The sequence below is a fragment of the Aethalodelphis obliquidens genome, unplaced genomic scaffold (genome assembly GCF_003676395.1).
Source record: "Aethalodelphis obliquidens isolate GAN/ISIS:26980383/991018 unplaced genomic scaffold, ASM367639v1 scaffold52, whole genome shotgun sequence".
Taxonomy (NCBI): Eukaryota; Metazoa; Chordata; class Mammalia; order Artiodactyla; family Delphinidae; genus Aethalodelphis; species Aethalodelphis obliquidens.
In genome coordinates this window covers 10,242,224-10,264,902 of record NW_020837996.1, presented here as the reverse complement: position 1 = coordinate 10,264,902, position 22,679 = coordinate 10,242,224, and the positions used below count along the sequence as shown (strand labels likewise).

General features: G+C 35.1%; 1 protein-coding gene across 1 annotated transcript in view; it reads left to right on the top strand.

Moving 5' to 3' along the window:
- The window catches only part of LOC113608293 (pre-B-cell leukemia transcription factor 1-like), a 114,218-nt gene extending 92,188 nt beyond the window's left edge, over positions 1 to 22,030 (top strand). Inside the window, 3 exon segments of the mRNA XM_027084422.1 lie at positions 14,783 to 15,037; positions 21,460 to 21,573; positions 22,027 to 22,030. Of these exon segments, the coding sequence (XP_026940223.1) occupies positions 14,783 to 15,037; positions 21,460 to 21,573; positions 22,027 to 22,030 (373 nt within the window).
- The last annotated feature ends 649 nt before the right edge of the window (positions 22,031 to 22,679 follow it).

Here is a 22,679-nt window from a genome sequence, read left to right as displayed (position 1 = left end):
TATCATTCCTGACCTGCCTTCCTAGACCTTATCAAAGATGGGCAAATAGACACAATCACCTCCACTTATATTCTTTAAGCTGAAGGAGTTCATGGTATAATATTCAATAGATGAAGCTCTTTGGAAGAAAGACATGGGTGGCTTCTGTTAATTACTTAATTAATTAAATGGGTGGATAATTCTGGAAACTAGAACTGTGATCGCTTAAGGTCTTATTTCCCTTGGAAGCTAGATTATTCTTTAGAGGTGAGTGTCTACGACTGGTTTTCCTTAGAGGGAGGATTCCTGCAAACAGTGTGTTAAAAACAGGATTTTCCTGGGAAATATCAGTTTCTCAAGCCCTTTCACCTCTACCTGTTTGTCTCAGCTCCTTCCTGTTCCTCTGAATCCCTTCCCACAGTTCTTCCTAGTTCAAAGTTACTGAGAGTCCTTTAGACTTGGCACCTCCCCAATTCTCAGAAACCAGGACCCTTGGAAAGGGAGAAATAGATGGGCTGAGTTGGAAATTGTGATTCTGAATAACCCTTACCTCCTATGCACATAGCAGAGTTCAATAAATTGTAACTGAATGAAATGAATTAATTCAAAACGTTGTGATGGAATTGCTGTCACTAGAACATTTACTTGCTCATCAAAAATGATGGAAATTCCCCTTGCCTTATTTACAAGGAGGGGTCAAAGCTGTGGATTGTCAGGTTAACATGGAAGTCCAGGTGGTATCTTGTCTTGTTTTGCTATTAATTTTTGAGGGAACAATTCCTTCTTTCTCTAAGTATTCTTGGTAATTTTTTTTTTTTTTTTTTTTGCGGTACGCAGGCCTCTCACTGTTGTGGCCTCTCCAGTTAAGGAGCACAGGCGCAGCGGAGGCTCAGCGGCCATGGCTCACGGGCCCAGCCGCTCCGCGGCATGTGGGATCTTCCCGGACCGGGGCACGAACCCGCGTCCCCTGCATCGGCAGGCGGACTCTCAACCACTGCGCCACCAGGGAAGCCCCTCAGTAATTTTCAAAGGACAAAAACTCAAATAAATGAAAGGAAAACATCTCCAACATATGTACATGTATTCTAGAAATACTCTTTAAATTCTGTTTACCTGTGAATATACTAGTATTACGTATAGAATCTTAATATCAGCTGAACTTTGATGTAGTCTTACATTTTGTGACTACTTTTCAATGATTAATCAGATTATAGCCCCTCATTACTAAGGTAAAAGAGAATCTTCACTAAAATTGAAAAGATTTGCAATATTTCAGAAAAGTCATTGGTCATTTTCATCCTGGGTGTTATATAGGTAACATATATTTTTTCTTTCTTCTCAGGGTCAGGATAGGTCTGTGTTTACCCTAAGGCTAGAAAACAAATCAGAAGCACTTAATTTGTTTAATTACCTTAAACATTTCAATGACATAACATTCTGGCTCAAATTGGGCATATTATAAAGTATTTTTCTTTTTACTATATTATAAAGCATTTCATCATCATATATTATAAAGGTATTTCTGTGATTTTTTTTTGGTCTTTTGTAATATACTTTTTTCTTTCTTCAGTCATACAGCATAACATAAACAGAAACAAATTTTGACTGTATTGCTTATAAAACATTAACATAGAATATTTGATTTGAAAAGGTGTGGATTTCCACATAAACTTCTATTTAACTATGATTCTAAAAGTATATGTAGTTCTTAGTTGTAGTAGTATTGAACCCAGCTACATGTCTACTTTTTCATTTAAAAAATATTTTAATGATCAATGTGTTCTTTAATATCTATACTTGTAGATAAAGATTCTCTTCCCTAGACTGTGATGCTAATTTTAGAAATAAAACTTATAGACATAAAATGCACCAAACATGTCCAAAATTCTTCTAGACTAGTGTTAATTTTGCAGCAAAAACCCAAAGCATTGATTATTGTATTTATGCATGTAGAAAAAACAATGAATGCAAATGCCTTTCCCTGGTTTTATCAGAAGTCTAGAAATAGTTTTCTGGTGTTTCTGGATTAACTATCATATGTAGTTGCAACTCAGCACTCATAATTTTTAGTGGACCAATGTATTCATAACGTTTTTTAGTTTATGTTATCAAACAGTTGTCAGAAAGGAAGAAAAAAGTCACTAAGTGCTATCTTTCTGAATTTAGTTGTTTTTTCTTTTGATTACTTGAGTTTCAATTAATTGTCTTTTTCTGACAAACGATCATCTTCCAATAGAGAAAAATAAGCACAATTACAATCATCACTAATGTTGATTTTTTAATTTTAGTCAAAATGTATCAACATTATATGAACAAGAGAGCAGATATTTATTAACAAAAATGAAAATATGACTAAATGGAAGTAATTAGAATTAAGAAATGGAGAGGAAAAATATTATAGTAATAAAGTAAATGTAAATCGTGTTTAAGGCTAATACCCCAAAGAGTATTTACTTAAAAATTCTAATTATTTTTTATTCTGAAGCATCTCTTAATCCAGTGCTTCATAATATTTAATGTGAACTCATGACCTCTGGGCATCTTTTTAAAATGCAGATTCAGATTCAGTAGGTCTGGATTGGAGGCTGAAATTCCAACAAAATACTGTTGATGCTGTTGATCTGTGTACAACACTTTGAGTAGCAAGGGTCTGGAGAACAACCTGAGAACTAAATTCAAAAAAATGGAGTATCAAACACAAACTTAAGTACAAAGATTTTAACTAGTTAAATTGAAGAGATAAAAACAAAATTTCAGGATCACAACTAAAATATTGGAAAATAGCAGGCATTGAAATACTATCCTGTAAATCTTATACAATATGCTATTGAATGGTTACTAAATATTAACAGAGAATAAAAAATGGAAAACATAATTGTTGATGCCTTAAAGGATGAGACACTGAGCATCTGAATTTTATTTGAATCATTCTTAATTTGGTTTCCAAAGATGGACTTCAGAATGTTTGTATCCTTCTAAAAAATATTTCAAAGATTTCATTGTGACCATGTGTGCACTTTTTCAAGGGAAGGAAACCACAGATTGCAGATGTCAAATGGTTACAGGAAAAATAGCCTGAGAGATAATGATGTCTGATTCCTCAGTTATCAACTTCAAGAAGAAAAGTAGAATATATATATCTGTATATTCTACATCCATATCTATAGCTATGTCTGTACACATGTGATATACATACACACACATATATAAACACATGTATATATTTATACATACATGCACATATGGATATGCACAGATATACACATAGGTACACTGGTTATAATTTGCTAACATACTTAAAATCATTTATTCATTTAAGAGTGAAAATATTGATTTTTACATTAGTATATTTACTATCTTTCTTTTGTGTAATTATATATATAAAAAAGGTAATATAATAGTTGAATTCATACTGAGGAGTAAGTGTTCTGTAGCTTTATTTCAGTGCATATGGGACAGACAACAGCTATGTTTATTATTTATATATTTTCATCTACGTTTATCTTGGATTATAACCATAGCAAGTATAAGTAAGTTTATCTGGTTTTTTTTGTTTTTTTGTTTTTTTTTGGCTACGTTCCGTCTTCGTTGTTGCACGCGAGCTTTCTCCAGTTGCGGCGAGAGGGGGCTACTCTTTGTTGTGGTGCATGGGTTTCTCATTGTGGTGGCTTCTCTAGTTGCAGAGCATGGGTTCTAGGTGCGCAGGCTTCAATAGTTGCAGCACGCAGGCTCAATGGGCACGTGGGCCCTGGCTTCAGTAGTTGCAGTGCATGGGCCTCAGTAGTTGTGGTGCATGGGCTTAGTTGCTCCGTGGCATATGGGGTCTTCCCGTACCAGGTATCGAACCCGTGTCCCCTGCATTAGCAGGTGGATTCTTAACCACTGCGCCACCAGGGAAGTCCCAAATTTATCATTTTGAAAATAGTTATACTTCAACTTTCTTTGCAAAAAATTATATGAACAGAACATGCAAAAATACAATACAGAACTTGAAATAGCGTTGTCATAAAATTTGGAAATAAAAAGGAGCAATCAGACTGTACCAAGTTTCATAAAACGTACAAAGTACAACATTTGCACTGGTAGATGTGATATTTTTACAAAATTTTGTATAAGAAAGTTATTTTATTTAGCCATTCTGGAAGCTAGAAAAAACAGCTCTCAAATGAACTTAGACTGTTTGGTTTGCGAAAACAAAAAAAGAAAAATCAGCAATAGAAAATGAAGTATAAGATTATCTTCAGGGCTTCCCTGGTGGTGCAGTGGTTGAGAGTCCGCCTGCCAATGCAGGGGACGCGGGTTCGTGCCCCAGTCCGGGAAGATCCCACATGCCGCGGAGCGGCTGGGCCTGTGAGCCATGGCCACTGAGCCTGCGCGTCCGGAGCCTGTGCTCTGCAACAGGAGAGGCCACAACAGTGAGAGGCCCGCGTACTGCAAAAAAAAAAAAGATTATCTTCAAGCGCCTTCCAGTATGATGAGTTACTTCTCATTGGCTAGTTGTTCTGAACCTCTGAAGAAGATGAAATAGGAAATTAGAGGTAATGGGAGTAAGTATGTAGAATAAAGAGTTTATTTAACTCAAAACTGTTTAAACAGTCTTTCAAGGAAGAGTGTGGAGTATCTCAAAAGCCACCTATCACAAACTATGTTCATAGTCCAGCTGGTGACAATATCATTTCTGTATAAATTATTCTGTTTGCAGTTGGCAACATTTCATATATATCATATTGTCAAAATTTCAAATATGTATATAAAAACAACTTAAATATGTATTAATTTTAAGATCCCTATAGGGGACAGCCTTGTTATTAATACAGTGAAGAGCAGATGCTGTAGCATATGGCATACTAAGTCATATTTATGTTAATTTTATGTAAATAGGATTTTAATACAGCAACATTAATCTGTTGTTGCTTTGGTTTTCTGATATATCACTTTACCCTCCTTTTGGGTAAGATTAATATAGGTAGTTTAGACTTTCTCAAAAAGTTCCTTTTTAGCAGTGTAAAGAGCAATGACTTACTTAAATCTTTAACACATATGTTTAAATAGAATGTCAGACCCATAAAGAAACTAAGAATTATCAAAATCTTGTTCTCTTGCTCAATTGAAGCAGACTTAAAGAAATAAAATGAGAAACAAATATGTGTGTATGTATCAGTAGAGGATACAAATAGGTATCAGTGGAGAAAATAAACATGTTTATTTTCGCTAAATAGCTATCTATTGGACAGGTAAAATAGACTAGAAGAAAATTCCCCCAAATTATGTTCTTAACTTGGGAATGCTATTACAAGTGAGTATACATTTATTCTATTTTGGAAATTAAAATATTAAGTGGACACTATTTTTATTAAGGAGATTCTGGTTAACTTTTTTAAGGTCATATCATCTGCTTTTAGATAATAAGCACAAAGATGTACCCAGTTTATTTATTTCTTTAATAGTAATGCAACTTAAAACATTTTTTAATTGATATAATTGACATATAACATAGTATTAGTTTTCGGTGTACATTTTGTTAGCTTTAGTTTAGGTGATTTGATACATGTACACCTTGTGAAATGATCACCACAATAGGCCTAGTTAACATCCATCATCACACATAGTTACAAATTTTTCTTCCTTGTGATGAGACCTTTTAAGATCTAGTCAGTTAGCAACTTTCAAGTATACAGTACAGTATTGTTAACTATAGTCACCATGCCGTCCATTACATCTCCAGGACTTATGCATCGTATAATTGGTAGTTTGTACCTTTGACAGTTTCCACCCATTTCCTTTATCCCCCCGAAGCTCCTCCTCTGGTAACCACCAATCTGTTCTCTGTATCTATGAGTTCAGTTTTTTCTTTTAGATCCCAAATATAAGTGGTATAACATTTGTTTTTATCTGTCTGACTTATTTCACTTGGCATAATGCTCAATTTTTTATTACTACAGTTTTCAGGTTAAAAATATAACACCTAACATTCTTATAGATGAACCATAATAGAGGAAATTTACCTCTTTAGTTTACTCAGAATTATATTAACATTATAGTGAAAGAAGATATAAAATGGAGTATTTGATATTATTTTGATAGTTCTTATAAATCAACAGTAATTTACACTCATGTATTGAGTTTTAAATTTATTTAAAGTTATATTATGAACTATCATATTATTATACTATATTTAACATGTCTTATAATCCAACATTAAAAGTCATTTAAAACAGAAAATGAGTCACCTAAATTTCACTCCCATAATAAATTTGTATTAGTTTGTGATCTGGATTTGGAGGAGTTTGGAAAGGAAATTGCCTCTAATATTTGCCCACTTAAAATAATTATTTTTAAGCTGTTTAACACACATTGTTTTAAAAGGTCAGTTTTATGTTCATGTAATTATGAAGCAGAAATACATGCTATTTTGCTTTTGCAGTTTGATCAACTCAATCAAGATCAAATCAGATCTTAAAAAAATATATATATAATTCTAGTCTAAGATAAGGAATTAAATTAATCCTGTATAAAGTCAATTTCCATAAGTAAAGGAAACCTGTAGTGATTTAAACATATGAATGACATTTTTCTGGGCAATTGATGGATATTTGAGAAGGACCAAACACTGTTATAGAATAGAATGACATTAAGCCCCTAATTCCCTAAATTTATGATAAACCCATATTTCAGCAACTGATTTTTATTCTTTTGGACTCATTTGTTATGCATGTGAAATCTCTTTTGTGGAATAAGTTTACATAGAAATGTATTTTAAATGCACATTTAAATTGAAAAACTTTGTTATTTGACAGTATTGGAAATTATGACACAAAATACTCCTGTTAATTCTGAATCAATTTACTAGTAGTAAGCCTCATGTTGAAATGTAATTGACATGTCATATTATCATTTTATCATGATTTGAGCAGAATGTATCATTTAATGAAATATTTGGGGGCAGAGAGCAGTTTTAACAGAGAAAATATGTGCCTTCTCACATGACCTCACAGTCTTTACAGAGCAGTTTTTCTGCCAATTGAAGTTACCATTTAAAGTCTAATCCTAAATATTGTATAAATATTGAAGTTAATGATTGCTGCTATTCCACAAAAACAATTTAACTGCTGAAATATAACTACTTTTGGAACATCTGATGAGGCATGTGAAATCTCCACACTGGAATCCTGGATTCTTTAAAAAGCCAAGCCATTCTTTGTGATAAATACTCAATTTATTGTTTCAAAGGATATGTGATACTCTGAATTTAAGTGGAAAGGCATAGGATAATATCTAATTTGCTTCATGACGTGGGCAGTGACACAGATACACCTCACACAAGAGTACAATTGATTTTACTTTGGGTGCTTACAAGTTTGGCACAATAAATGCCATTCTTGTCCATGGATTGTCATTGCAGCCTGATGACAATATTGTTTATGTTTTCAACAAAAATCAAAAGTACCAAAGAGAATCCAGAAATTCTGCTGTACATATAATATCCTGAATAACTGAGACAGAAAATAATTTCTTGGCAGATATACATTCATGACATCTAATTTGGGAAATGACAAGAAAGTGTAGGAAGGCAGAAAATAAAGCCTGTGTAATATCCTAGGTTATCTAGTAAATGTGTTGATAAATGATATACAATATGAACACAAAAATAAGAGTCATATTGTTAAATGATTAGACATTTTATTCAGGGGAGAACCATCATTTTGAGAGGTCAATAAATTCTTTTTATTCTCAAAATCTGTGGTAATTGGGATGTCCTGGGAATTTACAATCCAGCCACAGTGAAAGGACAACACATGTCATCATCAGGAGAATAGGATCAGATCACACATCTTTACTTGACAAGAGTTGGCAATTTAATCTGACAGGATTCTTGCCAATGAGGACAGTTTTGGAGTTCTACTGCTGTGGTAAAGATTTGACATGTCATTGAGGGATGTTGTGCAGAAGCCTGACAATAAACCAGGACTTGCTAATGCAGTTTAGAATTGCTGTAAAAATTTATTAGAAACCAGAGACTGTAAAATTACTATACTTTTTCAGAACTGTTTTTCTTTTCCTTGCTGAATATTTATGGGATGTTTAATGCACAGCACATGTTTTAAAACTTGTTTCCTGATGGTGTAAAAGAAGTCTATTATAATGCACATGAAATTGCACAAAATTCAATTAAATGCATGAGAGAGTAAGTAGAATGTCCACCTGTAAGCCCATTTTGACAAGATTTTTTTCATTGATGGTTTTGGTGTCTGCAAATTTAAGGAGTTTCAATAATGGCACTTACGTTTTAAGAAACAAAAGACATTTACATTCAATTGGGGATTCATTTAACAGAACTTAAAAGCATGTGTGACTTGGAGTAGCAACATTCTGTGTGTTTTATTTAGAGGAGATGAAGGGAAAGTCTAAATGTAAAGTTACTATTAATTGGCAATGCAATTGTGGCTGCTGGATGATTCTGGATAATCCATATTAAGTCACTAAAAGAAAATAGAAAAAGGCAAGGTAGACACATTACAATTCTGTGTTTGTTTTTGCAGTACACCAACTCTTTAAAAGATATTTCCAAATAGTAACGTGGGTCAACTAATTCCTAGATGTAAATCAGAAAATACCATACCTATTCACAGCTCCAAATATGTCTGAGCCTCTTCTTAAGGTAGGTGAGAATATTGATATCAACAAATACGACTAAATTTTCCCACCCAAACCTCCCTATACACCTGTCATATTCAAAGCAATCTGCTAGCTGCTACGGGAATGCAAATGTAGGAGACACAGTGAAAAATATGCAGCACAAATAATTAAGAGTTTGAGAGTGATTCATCATGATGGATATAACCGCAAAGTGACTGGCCAGCATGAAAGCATAATTAAAGGAAGACATATATTGATTTGAATTTTGGGCACTCTACCTTCCAACTATACTGTAGAATCTTTAAGGTATCTTCCTTTTTTTTTTTTTTGTTTTTTTAGGTATCTTTCATTTTATAAATCCTTTGGATAAATTTACTCAAGCAGTTTTAACCGTTTTATTCTCTGCTCTCTACTCAGTCTTTTCCCAACCTCTTCAGTAAAGGATAACCCCCATTCTGGCTGCCCTCAACAGGAATAACTCTGTTACTTCTCTCTGCCACAAGTACCTGAGGAAAGGTGTGTGAGACTATTTGAGAGGAAAGAAACATATTGGAAACACTGCAATGGTTGAAAGACTGACAGGATGATCAGGCACACCTACACAGAGAATACAGTTTGGCAGTCAATCCATCATTGCTTTATTCCCATTTAGGAATGGAGCAATTTTTGCCTTGAGGATTGTGACTGCTCACTGAGTTCATTTCAGACTTTGCTGCATTTCCTCTGCATTCTGCAGACTTGGCACTCTTACTTCACTTCACACTAATTGTGATTGCTGACTCGTGCCTGGATGGGAAGCTGCCAAAAGGGCAGGTATCCCAGGGAGACATCATTACCCAGGTTGGCAAATACCTGAGAGCCCTATTTAATGATACAATCTTATTTTTACAGCATGGGGAAGTCTTCCAGTCTCACAGCATCAGTTCCTGGCTGTAATACTGTTTGGCAAAAGGCTTTCATATACTTTTGCAAAATGAAAGGAAATAAACCATGGGGATATAGATCAATGGTAGATAATCAGATACCTGGGAAGAGTTGGGAAGATGTGAATAGCTCTAGGGTAAACATATTTATCTAATTGCTGGAGAATAAAAGTGAATGCCTTGCCTCGAATCAATTTGAGAAATTATATACATAAAAAATAGCTTTTTATAGATAGCCAAGCCTCTCTTTTTTTTACCAGATTTTGCTCAGATATTCATTCTGGAATTGAGGTCACTGCTAAGTCATTGAAAACTACATGGAACAGGTATGACAGGGGACAGAGGATCTTTGTAGCACCCAGCAGGATACACAGGATAGTCTTTATATTCCTTGTTATATTTTAGGGCTGCATTCTTGAAAAACTAGATGAGCTCTCCCTTTGTTTTACTCGCATAATGATTTTTAAAATGAAAAGTAATACATGTATATGGTAAAAAAAAATCTAACAGTATAATGAATAAGTTCTCCTTGCTCAGATTCCAAATCCACACAACGAATGGCAACCACTGTTAAAAATTATATTTATATATTTCAAAAATTATCTACATATGCAATCACACATAAATATTTGTGCATATCACACATACACAAAAACCTCTTTAAAATACACAGATCAAAGCAGAGTGCAGTGTTTATTTTATTTTTGTAGAGATTGTATACATCAACACATATGTTGTCTTGCTTTCTTTTGAATAACTAAAGAGTAAGATAATACTACATTGTGTGGATTTGCTGCCCTCTCATTGTGCCATTAAGGGGATTTATTATTGACACTTCCAAAAATGAATCATTGCGTGCATACTTTTGAACACTTAAAGAAGAAAATATGTTGGATTAATTTCTGGAAATGAAATTACTGGTCAATGATTTGATGATTAAAGGTTTTTAAGTATATGATTAAATCATCCTCAAAACATTGCCCCAATTAACACCTGCCACATTAAGTACGAAAGTGCCTGATGTTTTACACCCTTGTTAACACTGTGTATTTTCTAACTTCATCTTTTTCAAACTGATAGGTGAAGAGTGGATTCTCATTTACATTTTTTAAAGTGCCAAGCTATTGGGTGAATATAAGAATTTTAGCAACATTTTAATATGGGTGAGTCAAGCACATCTGCCAGCTGTACAAGTTAAGAGACCCCATTTAAAATTCACAAAATTGCTCACTATGTTAGTGACTAGGCATGAGATTCTCTTTTAGTCAAATTAAATTAACCAGTATATAGATTTTATTTTAATAGACACTAAGTCAAGACCACCAACTAAAATTATTGTGGATAATTATGGTTTAGAAAATTAATGGTTAAAGAAGGGGAAATTTTTTAAAAAAGATTCTAGGCAGATAATTACACTCAATTTATATCAATCTTTAGTGTGATAACTTAAGTATCCAGCTGCAGGCAAGTATTATGGCAATAGGATTTTTATAGTAAAAGTCCTGAAGTGCAGAAAAGTTTCAAGTGAGTGAACAGTTGAAAACAAAAAAAGGTTTCTCTACTGTAAAATTAGTGTAGTTTCATCACAAAAGTGAATTGTCAGTAATGACAGTATTGCATTATGAATAGATAGCTATTCATAAGTCCAAAAGTATTCAATATAAAAAGCCAAAATACATGGTAAATACCTATACTGTACCAGTTTAGTTGCTAAGGTACCTATCTAAACTATGTCAATCATGTGAATTTTTTAATTCCATGATGCAGCTCAAAGTTTGACTCCTACTCTACTTTTTTCTAGAGTGTTAGCTCACAAAATACACTTTCCACTTCCTTGTTAAATCTCATCCATAGTTTTACAAGTGACTCAGTACAGACAAAGAAAGTCAAAATAAGCATCTTAATGTCTATGCAGGGCAAAACCTTACATAATACTAGTCTTTTCCTTGTGACACATTTTAATCTTCCACTACTGAAAATTTCTTCTTTTCCTCTTTTCCTACTTTTTGGGATTCTTGCTTAAGAACAAAGCCCATATTTCTTAGAACATTCAACTTCATATTTTTAGAAAGTAAAACTCTTGCCAGGCAAGAGACGTATTGGTACTTTATGTGGAAAGAATCAGATTCTCAATTTCTCCATCTGGGGTCTCATGCTCTCTTACAATTTTATTTCTCAAACAAGAATTTGCTCAAGTTGAAGATACTAGGTAGGGAGGATAATTTTAACCTGCTGGTATATAAATAAACAACACAGACAGAAAGAAATCTTGTATCCTAACCCATGTTAGTGCCAGTGTGTAGGGATATTTACCAAAAAAAAAAGAAAAAAAGGAGTGTTTTTTTTTTATATACATAGTTAAATGACTAAGGGTTTGAATTCATTGTATAACTTCATTACAAAATGTAGTGACAAGCAACTTCAGAAGATAAATATCTTATTTACACAAAATATAGTTTTCATTCACCTACATGTCCCATAGAGAAATGTAGGCTGTTTGGGCCTTTGTCATACTGTCTGTTTGAAACATAAGAGTTAATTGGACATTGTGAAAAGGGAAAAGAGAGATTGCAGAATGGTCATTTTGTTATCTCTGTCTGGAAGTGACACACGTGATTTCAAATAAAATTTCATTAGCTAGAATTTATCACATGTGTCTGCCTAAATGATAGAGGGCTGTAAAGTCAAATATTATATTTGTATAAAAGGAGGGGAAAGGGGGATATTTTTGAAGACTAGTAATTTATACAAAATTACCTTTTTATAAAAAAAAAATTTCCAAAATGATATAATGACTTATGAAGCTGTAGTAATTAAGAGAGTATATTGTTGACATAGAGTTGAACTAATTGACCAGTGAAATAGAATAAAGAGCCCCAAAAAGACTTCTGCAAAATTAGAACTTTGATGTCTCACAAAGGTGCTTCTTCCATCAGGGAAAAAAGGAGAGACCATTCTGTGGAGGTGGAAAAATGGTTATATCAAAGGAAAAAGACAAAATTGAATCTTTATTTCATATAAAAACTTAGTGCACTATGTTACATGTGAAAGAAAACTTCAGACTCATAATAGAAAATATAGATAAATATCATTTAGAACTTGGTCGGGAGAAAGTTCTTAAATAAAAGAAAAATATAACCCTTGAATAATATAGGGGTTAGAGGCACTAACCTCCTGCACAGTTGAAAATCTGCTTATGACTTTAAATTTCCTTAAAACTTAACTTTTAATAGCTTACTGTTGACCAGAAGCCTTACCAATAATACAGTTGATTAACACATATTTTGTATATTATATACTGTATTCTTACAAAAAAGTAAGCTAGAGAGAAGAAAATGTTACTAAGAAAATCATAAGAGAAAATACACTTACAGTACCTTACTGTATTTAAGTTTATGTCATCTGTTTACAAGATGATGGAATGTTGGTACTTAGTCAATACTGTCTCATGATACAAACAAAACACTGTAGCTGTTAGGCATTTTAGTAACACTGGACCTCAAAAATAAAAAAAGCGAAAAAGATATTCATATTTATTTATAGGTATAGGTATAGATTCATGCATTAATAATGAAGAAGCAGCAATATGATTGCTTTATGGTAGCCTAGTGTAATCGATAATGGCTCCACTATACACTAATGAATGGTTTTGAAATTTTCATGGCATACAGTATTACAGTTATTCATAATACAGTACTGGAAACATGTTAACATTAAAAACACCTGCGTCGGGGCTTCGCTGGTGGCGCAGTGGTTGAGAGTCCGCCTGCCGATGCAGGGGACACGGGTTCGTGCCCTGGTCCGGGAAGATCCCACATGCCACGGAGCGGCTAGGCCCGTGAGCCATGGCCGCTGAGCCTGCGCGTCCGGAGCCTGTGCTCTGCAACAGGCGAGGCCGCAGCAGTGAGAGGCCCGGGTACCGCAAAACAAAAACAAAAACAAAAACAAAAACAAAACACCTGCGATGGTAGGCTGATACACAGTTTCTATAAGAGAGAGAGGGGCATACTGAACAGTAATGTAATTATTTCTTTGAAAGCGAAGATATGAAACAGTAAGAAAACTAACCCATTATTAATTTTATGTTGTATATCACTTACCTTATGTCTATGTAAGGATAGGCTATCCACTTCAATACAAGTTTTGAACACGATATATTGTAATATATACTACACAATGAACACTTTGGGGATGATGATAATGTTGACACAAACATGTCTCATACAGTTCTTGCTGTACAGTTATTAGATTTTCACATGAAGATACACATGTACACAACAGATAAGTTCATTAAATGTATGCATGATGATTATTTACTATTCATTAAGTGGAAATCTATCATCATAATGGTCTTCCTCTTTGCTGTCTTCACATTGAGTAGGCTAAGGAGAAGAAGGAGGAAAGGTTGGTCTTACTGACTCAGGGGTGGCAGTCACAAGAGGTGGAGGAGGTGGAAGGGGAGACAAGAGAGGCAGGCAGACTATATGGAAATACGTCATAATTTCTGTCTGACTTTTTGCTTTTTCATTCCTCTAAAAAATGTTTCTATACAGTACCAATCCTTCTACAATTTGCTTTAGTTTCACTATCATAGAAGGGTTCATGTTGTAAAAGAAGTCAAGAGTGGATTGAATAATCAGAACCTTTCTGCCACATTGTATAGTTCTGGGTGGACAGGGACATTGTCCAATATCAAAAGGACTTTAAAAGACAGTTCCTTACTGGCAAGGTCCATTTCCTGACTTCAGGGACAAAGCGTCAATAGAACCAATGTAGAAAAAGTTTCTTGGGCACCAGAAGCTGCTTCTCCTGTTATCTTGACATTTTTTAAGCAAAATCTTTTTTTCTAAAGTTATCAAACCATCTTTAGCTGGCATTAAATTCTCCAGCTTTATATCCTTTACCTGTCTTTTACTTTGTCATATACTGACTTTGATTTTTCTCCAATCATATTAGAGTCTACAGGTATCCTTTCTTATAGCAATCTGGCAAACACATAAAAGCTGTATTTTCAATATGCGATAAAAAAGTATTTTGCAAAAAGTGCAAGGTTTTCGTGCCTGCTGGTGTAGCTGCAGGGATGGCTTCATGAATTTGCTTTTCTTTTTTTTACAATGGTCCTTACACAGGATTCACTTATCTTGAAACGGTGGCAACCACAGCTGCAGACCTCAATCTACGATACATATCAAGCAATTCAGCTTTTTCTTGTAATGTTATGACTTTTCTCTGCTTCTTGGGAGCACGTCCAGCATCATTACCGGAACTCTGTATGGGTCCTATGGTGTTATTCAAGGTTTAAGGTATTTCGCTGAACACGATGGAAATTACGCGAGAACCGCGAGCGATCACATTCCCGCGATACGAGATTTACCGGAGAGACGCACTTGCTCAGGTGGGGATGATTGGCGTCTCTGGCGTTTGAAGCCGAGGCTTACAGCAGTCGAGCTCCACACCGTAGCGACAGGAGGTGGCTATGAAATTATCACAGGACTACGGTATGTACTACTGTTAATTTTATGCAGTTATGACTTAATTCTGCACCTTTACATTTGTTTACACTTCTCTCTCGACCGCAAATGAGGCCGTGTACGGCCTGTGTTTGTGTGCATACATTTTGACAAATTTTAACTTTATAGAAGATTGGTGTATATTTTATGGTAGTAAATGATAAAATAGACTAATAGCTACATATATTTTATGAGTTCTTGATGTACCTAACTTTTTCTTAATTTTTTCGACATTTCCAGGCTCTGCAGTTTGTCTGTGAGCTTTTTAAAATTGTTGCAAATCTCAAAAAATTTTTCCTAATATATTTATTGAAAAAAAAAAGTGTAGACGTGGAGCCCCGCAATTCAAACCTGTGTTGTTCAGGGTCAGCTTTATATTAAAATTAAGAGCTGTTTGTTCATCACCCTAAACAATAATAATACCAACAAAAACAACAACACAATCATGAACACATTTTTAGTCCACACAACCACCAATGGGAGAATAGATAACTTTACTACAATATTTACACAAGGTATTATTTCCAGCAGAGAAATTAAATAAGCCATATCAGCAGTAGGTGAATCTTAGCAATTTAATATTAAATGACAAAGTCTCAAACAAGTAGATAATAGCATGATACCTTTTATAAAACTTAAAAATTTGAAATACAATAGAAACAAGAAGACAAGGGATACATGTAAATGCAACAAAACTATATTAAAAAGAAAACAAGGAAATGACAAACACATGATTTTGTGTTACAGAGTATGTTCACAGTTGTGTAGTACATTATTAAAAGTAGCTAACTAATTAATAATGAGAAAATGTTGTGAATCAAGGATTATAGTTAATCCATTCTCTGAACCTAGGCACTTAAATTTATAGAATCCAAAGTTATATATAGTTTTAGGAAAGCATTTCCACAAACATAAAACAGGGGACCTGATTTAATAAGTATTCCTCTTTAAAAAATGGAAGTTTTTAGTTAACCATAAGCTCAGCAGAAGCTAATTACTATCATAGCTGTGTAAAAAGTTAAAGTGAATTCTGTTAATTGAAAACTTGTAGCATTCCTCTCAGGTAAGGTTCTTCTACCACTCACATCACTCTACTGTAATCTTAAATTAAATACTAGGAATATTTGTGAAGGCAACATTGGAGAGGAGCTTTCCCAAATAAGAAACCATTGGTTGCCATGTAGTTTGGTGGTTAAGGAGATATATTTTTGTGTTTTGAAATATGAATTCAAATCTTTTTTTTTTTTTTTTTTTTCCTTCTTGCGGCACGCGGGCCTCGCACCGCTGCGGCCCCTCCCGCTGCGGAGCACAGGCTCCGGACGCGCAGGCTCCGGACGCGCAGGCCCAGCGGCCATGGCCCACGGGCCCAGCCGCTCCGCGGCACGCGGGATCCTGCCAGACCGGGGCACGAACCCGCGTCCCCCGCATCGGCAGGCAGACCCTCAACCACTGCGCCACCAGGGAAGCCCCATGAATTCAAATCTTGATTTCAACCATTTACTAAATATATTGGACAAATAATTTCAAGTCTCCTAAAGTTAGTTTCCTCCTTGATAAAATAGGACAGCAATATTTGGGATAATGCCATTAGTACAGTGTCTTAACATGTGATAATCTCACAAGAAATGAACTATTATCATCTGTTTGATAGTTTCTACTGTTTTCCTGGAATTTTGAGAAGGAGGCTGACAGAAATCATTGTTACATGAAAACTAGAGGAAATAAGGAAATGTTGCTTAGAGAATATTTCTAGGCTAGGGTAGGATACTCTAGGGTACAGATGTGAGAGGTCTGGGGATTAACATGGTATTTTTAAAAATTAATTTATTTTTGGGTCTTCGTTGCTGTGCGGGGGCTTTCTCTAGTTGTGGCGAGCGGGGCTACGCTTCGTTGCGGTGTGCGGGCTTCTCATTGCTGTGCTTCTCTTGTTGTGGAGCACGGGCTCTAGGTGCACAGGCTCAGTAGTTGTGGCCCACGGGCTCCAGAGCACAGGCTCAGTAGTTGTGGCACATGCGCTTAGTTGCTCTGAAGTATGTGGGATCTTCCCAGACCGGGACTCGAACCCATGTCTCCTGCATTGATGGGTGGAGTCTTAACCACTGCACCACCAGGGAAGTCCCTAACATGATTTTTAAAAAATACATTAACGTTTTGTGATTTAATAGATACATTAAAGCCATTTGGGTTTGCTTGAAAGAGCACAACTAGGACCAGCTGAAGGAGATTACTGGAAAGCAAAATTGAGATTAGAATAAGAATTTTCTAATTAGCTATCTAAATTTACGATAAATCACTTGATAAAAGAAAATATTTTACAACTAAAAATGTTAAAAGAGACCAACTTTTTAATATCGATCCCAACACTGAGTAATAAGTCACCTATATATCCCTTCCTTCTTCAGTGTTTGGTGATAGAAAACAAAGTAGAGATGTGAAAAGTAACATATAACCATTTCCTCAAATAAGGCTGGGCTTTCTTAGTGCTTGAGCGCTGTGTTTGTTTCCTATGACTTATGTAACAAAATACCACATACTTGGTGGCTTAAAACAGCAAACATTTGTTTCTCAAAATTCTCCAGGCCAGATATCAGAAATCAATTTCACTATGCTGAAATCAAGGTGTTGGTAGGGCTCCCTCTAGAAGCTCTGGGCAAGAATGTTGTTTCCTTTTCTAGCTTCTGTTGGCTACCAACATTCCTTGGCTTGTGGTTGTATCACTTCAATCCCTGCCTCTTTAATCATGTTGTCTTCTCCTTGTCTGTTGTCATATCTCCCTCTGCATCTGTCATATAAACCCAGTTATGATGGCTTTTAGGGCCCACCAGGATAATCCAGGATAATCTCTCCATCTCAAGATCCTGAATGAATCGCATCTATAAAGTTTTTGTTTTGTTTTGTTTTGTTTCCAAATGAGGTAACATTTACAGTTTCCATTGTTGAGAGTGTAGATATTTGGCAGGGGGAGGGTGGGGTGGGGTGGGGGTGGTGAGAGAGAATAATTCAATCTAGCACAGGTACCTTCAATTTGAAACAGTTGATTTGATCACAGTTGTTTTAACTGATCAAGCCTATGTTTTTAGAGCACAAACCTATTCACGTGTCATTATAATTTTGGCATATTCCTCAAAAAATTTTTATGAGAAGTTAATGCTTTACCATCTAAGTCAGTACACATGATGATTAGAATAATCAAGATTATCCATATTTGACATTAAGTATTATGGTGTGTTGATTTACTTAATTAGCATAAGCTTAAACGTTCTTAGATTTTCCCAGGTAGGCTCCAGATAGGCTCAGATAGGCAAAGAAGAAATTTATTCATTTTCTTATAACTGAATTCATTTTTTACAAGTCCACATTTTCACTTATTAGAGATAACTTTATCCATCTTAGGCAAGTGACCACTTAACTAAGTTACAACTCAGTCTTTTTTGGGTTACTACTCAGTCTTTTCAAAATTCCTTTTGGTCTCTTCTAAAGGTGGGCTATGTCATTCTGGCAACAAGCTGGAGATGGCATGGGGTAACTTCTGAATCTTTTGCTTTGCTTCACAAACTCCACGGAGGTGTAGTTTGACTCCCTGGTCCCCACCATCACTTGCTGGTATCCCCTGATGAACCTCAGCACTAGGGTCTGAGGACTCTGTATTGTGTCTTACCTTAGCCTTTTAGGTCTAACATCTTGATCTCAATCACATTTCTGTGTTTTTTGTGGTGTATAAGTGGGTTTTCCAATAGTGAAAGCATGGGCTTTTTTTCTGAGATGAGGTTTTTCAGACTATATCCTGAGCAGACTAAAATATAATCCCTTCTGTTCAGGCAGTCTACTCAAATTAATTTAGGTTTCTGTTACAACTCTATCATTGAGGCTAACCCTCTAGCACCTAGGAACTTTCTAATGAAGAGTGTAGACGACCTAACTCCAGAATTCTTACTTAGTTTGGGGAAGATATGTTGTTTATGTCACCCTCTCTTCTTTATAATTTACAGTATACACTATAAACCATAAAGGGTTGGCAAACTGTGGTCCATGGGCAAAATCCATCTGCTGCCTGTTTTTGTACAGTCCTCAAGTTAAGAAAGGGTTTATATTTTCACATGGTCAGAAAGATAAAATTTTAAAAAGAATAATTCATGACATAGGACAAGTACATATATTTCAAAATTCAGTGTCCATAAAGTTTTTTTAGTACACAGCTACACTTATTTACTTATTGTCTATGGCTGCTTTCAAGCTACAATAGCAGAATTGAGTAATTGAGACAGAGATCATCAACTCCTAAGGCCTACAATATTTACTGTTTGGTTCTTTACAGAAAAAGTTTGCTGACTGACCCCTGATATAAGTGGTTTACTCAAGAGTCCTCAAACTTTGTCCTTTATATGTAAAGATAAACTTTTGGAATGGATAAAACAAAACAAAAATTTTCTCTCTTAAGTGACTGGCTGTTAAAACTGAAAGACTTGGGTTCATGAATATTATCTCTGTCACACATTAACAAAAATCTACTTAAGGGCTCAAATAACCAAAAATTTGTCCTCATTTTCTTTATTACTCATATTCTAAGGGTAGTAGATGAAGAGGAGCATGCTGTTTCTTGAATGGTGAAGAAAGGTTAGGGAAAAAGTAAATTGAGAAAGCATGGTTGCTGCTAGGCAACTCACATTAAAGCAATTTATCTGAAGTTTGCTCAAAAAAGTTAACCTTTATGGATAAATTTGAGGAAAGTTTACTTTGTGCTTTACAGAGTCACACCTGCATGAAATGACAAAAATTATGTTTAGGTTAGAACTATACATGATAAAATTATTCAGTACTCAGTGAATTAGAAGACTTTCCATTAACAAAGGTAAAAATCTTGCCAATCTAAAATGATCATCAGATTAAATCCTCAGGCCAAGAACTATAAAACTTACAATACTTTTAATTTCTCTCAATATTTTTAATATATCTCACATTGGCTGTCCAATCATACATATATACATGCATACACACAGACACTTGTATACATATAAGTATGTGTGCATATATATGTGTATAGATGTATATATGTATTAGGGTAGATAATGTATAAAGTGAAGATATGTTTGTGTGCATGTGTGTATGTACACTCTATATTAGTATGCACACTTACATTAGTATGTACACATTACATCTCTATCTGTAGGTAGATATTAGGTCATCCAATTTATATATCATAAAGGATAAAAACAAACAAATCCAGCAGTTAGGCTACAGTTGGCCAGAATTATGGTTTGAGTTTCTAATTGCCTAATTATTAAGTCTTGTTTCTAAGGGTTTCTGGAAAATATCTACCATATAGAAATGGCTTTATTCTTTTTATATTTTGTATTCAAATCTCATTCATCACCTAGAATTACTTATATATCTGTAGAATCAAAACGCAATGTGTTTTATAAGTGTATGCTGTTTTAATTTGGCTTAGGAGACAATTTCAAGGATGAATTGGGTGCTATGTTTCAGCTTCTAGTTGACAATAAAATACCATATAGAAGTTGTTCTCCTAAACCTAGTTGTCACTCACAAGCCTATTTTAATACATTACTATATTAAATCTGTATCTCACTTTTCTCATTCTACAAATCCACTTAAGAGAGTTTTTAAAATGTTTGTTTTGTCAGGGAGAGAGTAAAAGAGGTGATAGAAAATAAAATTGAATTTATACATTTTCTTCATATGAAAGTATCAATGTGCTTAGAGTTCAGGAAAATTGTTTTATTTTGAAAATAATTTTTCCAGTTCCCTTTCCAAGATGTGATGTCTTCAGTTATATTTCCCCAATAAATTGGATGCAGTTATCAATACTTCCACTATTCTTGAAGATAAAGCCAAACTCTTCCCTTAAAAAATTTGTTATATTTTGAATCATCAACAATAGTAGAAGAATTCTATGCCATATAGAAAGTCACTGGTAAGATGGTTCAATAATATAGTAGTCTTTCCTGTTTTACTAACACTAGTTATAGTTTATCATGTTAACCTTGAACAAGAGGATACTTTTAGGAGGCTGAGTAGATTATATTTCATGCTTCATTACAGTGTGTATATATATTGTGAAGTATATGCTATTATTAATATATATGGAGATAATTCATAGTCTTTAGAAACTGCTACTCAGTTATTATATACAACAAAATAAATGACGTGTGCATGTTCATATTCATGAGTGTGCAGTAGTGCTATGAAGCATAAACTTTGGCAGAGATCTGTGTCTGCGTCCCAGCTCTTTGCCAATCTTAGGTAAATACATCTCCTGAGACTCAGTTTTGTCACTTGTAAAATGCCAATCACGTGAGATTTTCATGATGACTCAAAGTTATACGAAATATGTATTATATATTTAAGGCTTAAAATTTAGTGCCCATCCACTCCTTCTAAACTTTTTATAGCACAGTCAGCCCTCAGGATCCGTGGTTTTGCATCCATGGATTCAAACAAGCAGGAATCCTGTATGATGTTTATGATCCTCGGTTGGTTGAATCTGCAGAATGCAGAGCCCTCAGGTATGGAGGGCTGACTGAGGGACTTGAGCATCCTTGTATTTTGCTATGGGAGGGCTTGTGGAACCATTGCCCCGTGGATACCGAGAGAAGACTATATGATTTTAATTACTGTCCTCAATTTTTAAAAAGAACTATGAGGGCTTTCCTGGTGGCGCAGTGGTTGAGAGTCCGCCTGCAGATGCAGGGCACACGGGTTCGTGCCCCGGTCTGGGAAGATCCCACATGCCACGGAGCGGCTGGGCCCGTGAGCCATGGCCGCTGAGCCTGCGCGTCCGGAGCCTGTGCTCCGCAGCGGGAGGGGCCACGGCAGTGAGAGGCCCGCGTACCGCAAAAAAAAAAAAAAAGGACTATGATTTCCATTCAACATAACCTTTAAATTTTAACTCCTAAATTCAACTTCATCAAATAACCCATTATCCTTGAAATCTTTCTTTTTCTTTTTTTCTTTTTAAGCTGACATATTAGAGCTAAACAATCTCAGAGTAATTCTTACTTATGATACAATAAACACTGCATTTGAGTGTAAAGATCTTAGATATCTTCTAGTCAAACATCTATATAAACTCAGTTCACAACACTCATGATGATTATTCATTCAGCCTCTGCTTTTCATGCTCCACCAACAAGCAATTTACCAATCCTGAGACACAGCATCCAATTTTAGGCGGTTCTAATTATTAGATATTTTTATATAAGGAGAGCCAAGCTACAGTTCTGTGTAACTTTATTTAGCCCATCATTCCATATAAAAGGTAGATAACTCCTCCTCTAAATCATCTCTTTTCTAGGCTCAACATAAGCCTCCTTGTCCCTTGAATGAAGACAGTTTCCATCTTCTTCCCCACTGAGGTTCCTATTACTATTACTGAGGCAGGAACTGTTCTAAGTACTTATTCTCCCATTTAGTGATCACAGCACAGCAACACTATGAGGTGGGTGTCATCATTGCCCTTCCCCCACCCATTGTTGCAGTTAACAGACGGAGACAAAGCAAAGAATGGTTAGTGACTTGGCCCAAAGTACACAGCCAGTATGAGGTAAAACTTGGCACTCACTCTGGTCTGTCAACTGAACTGTTAAGTGTAATGCGTAACATGTTAAGTATG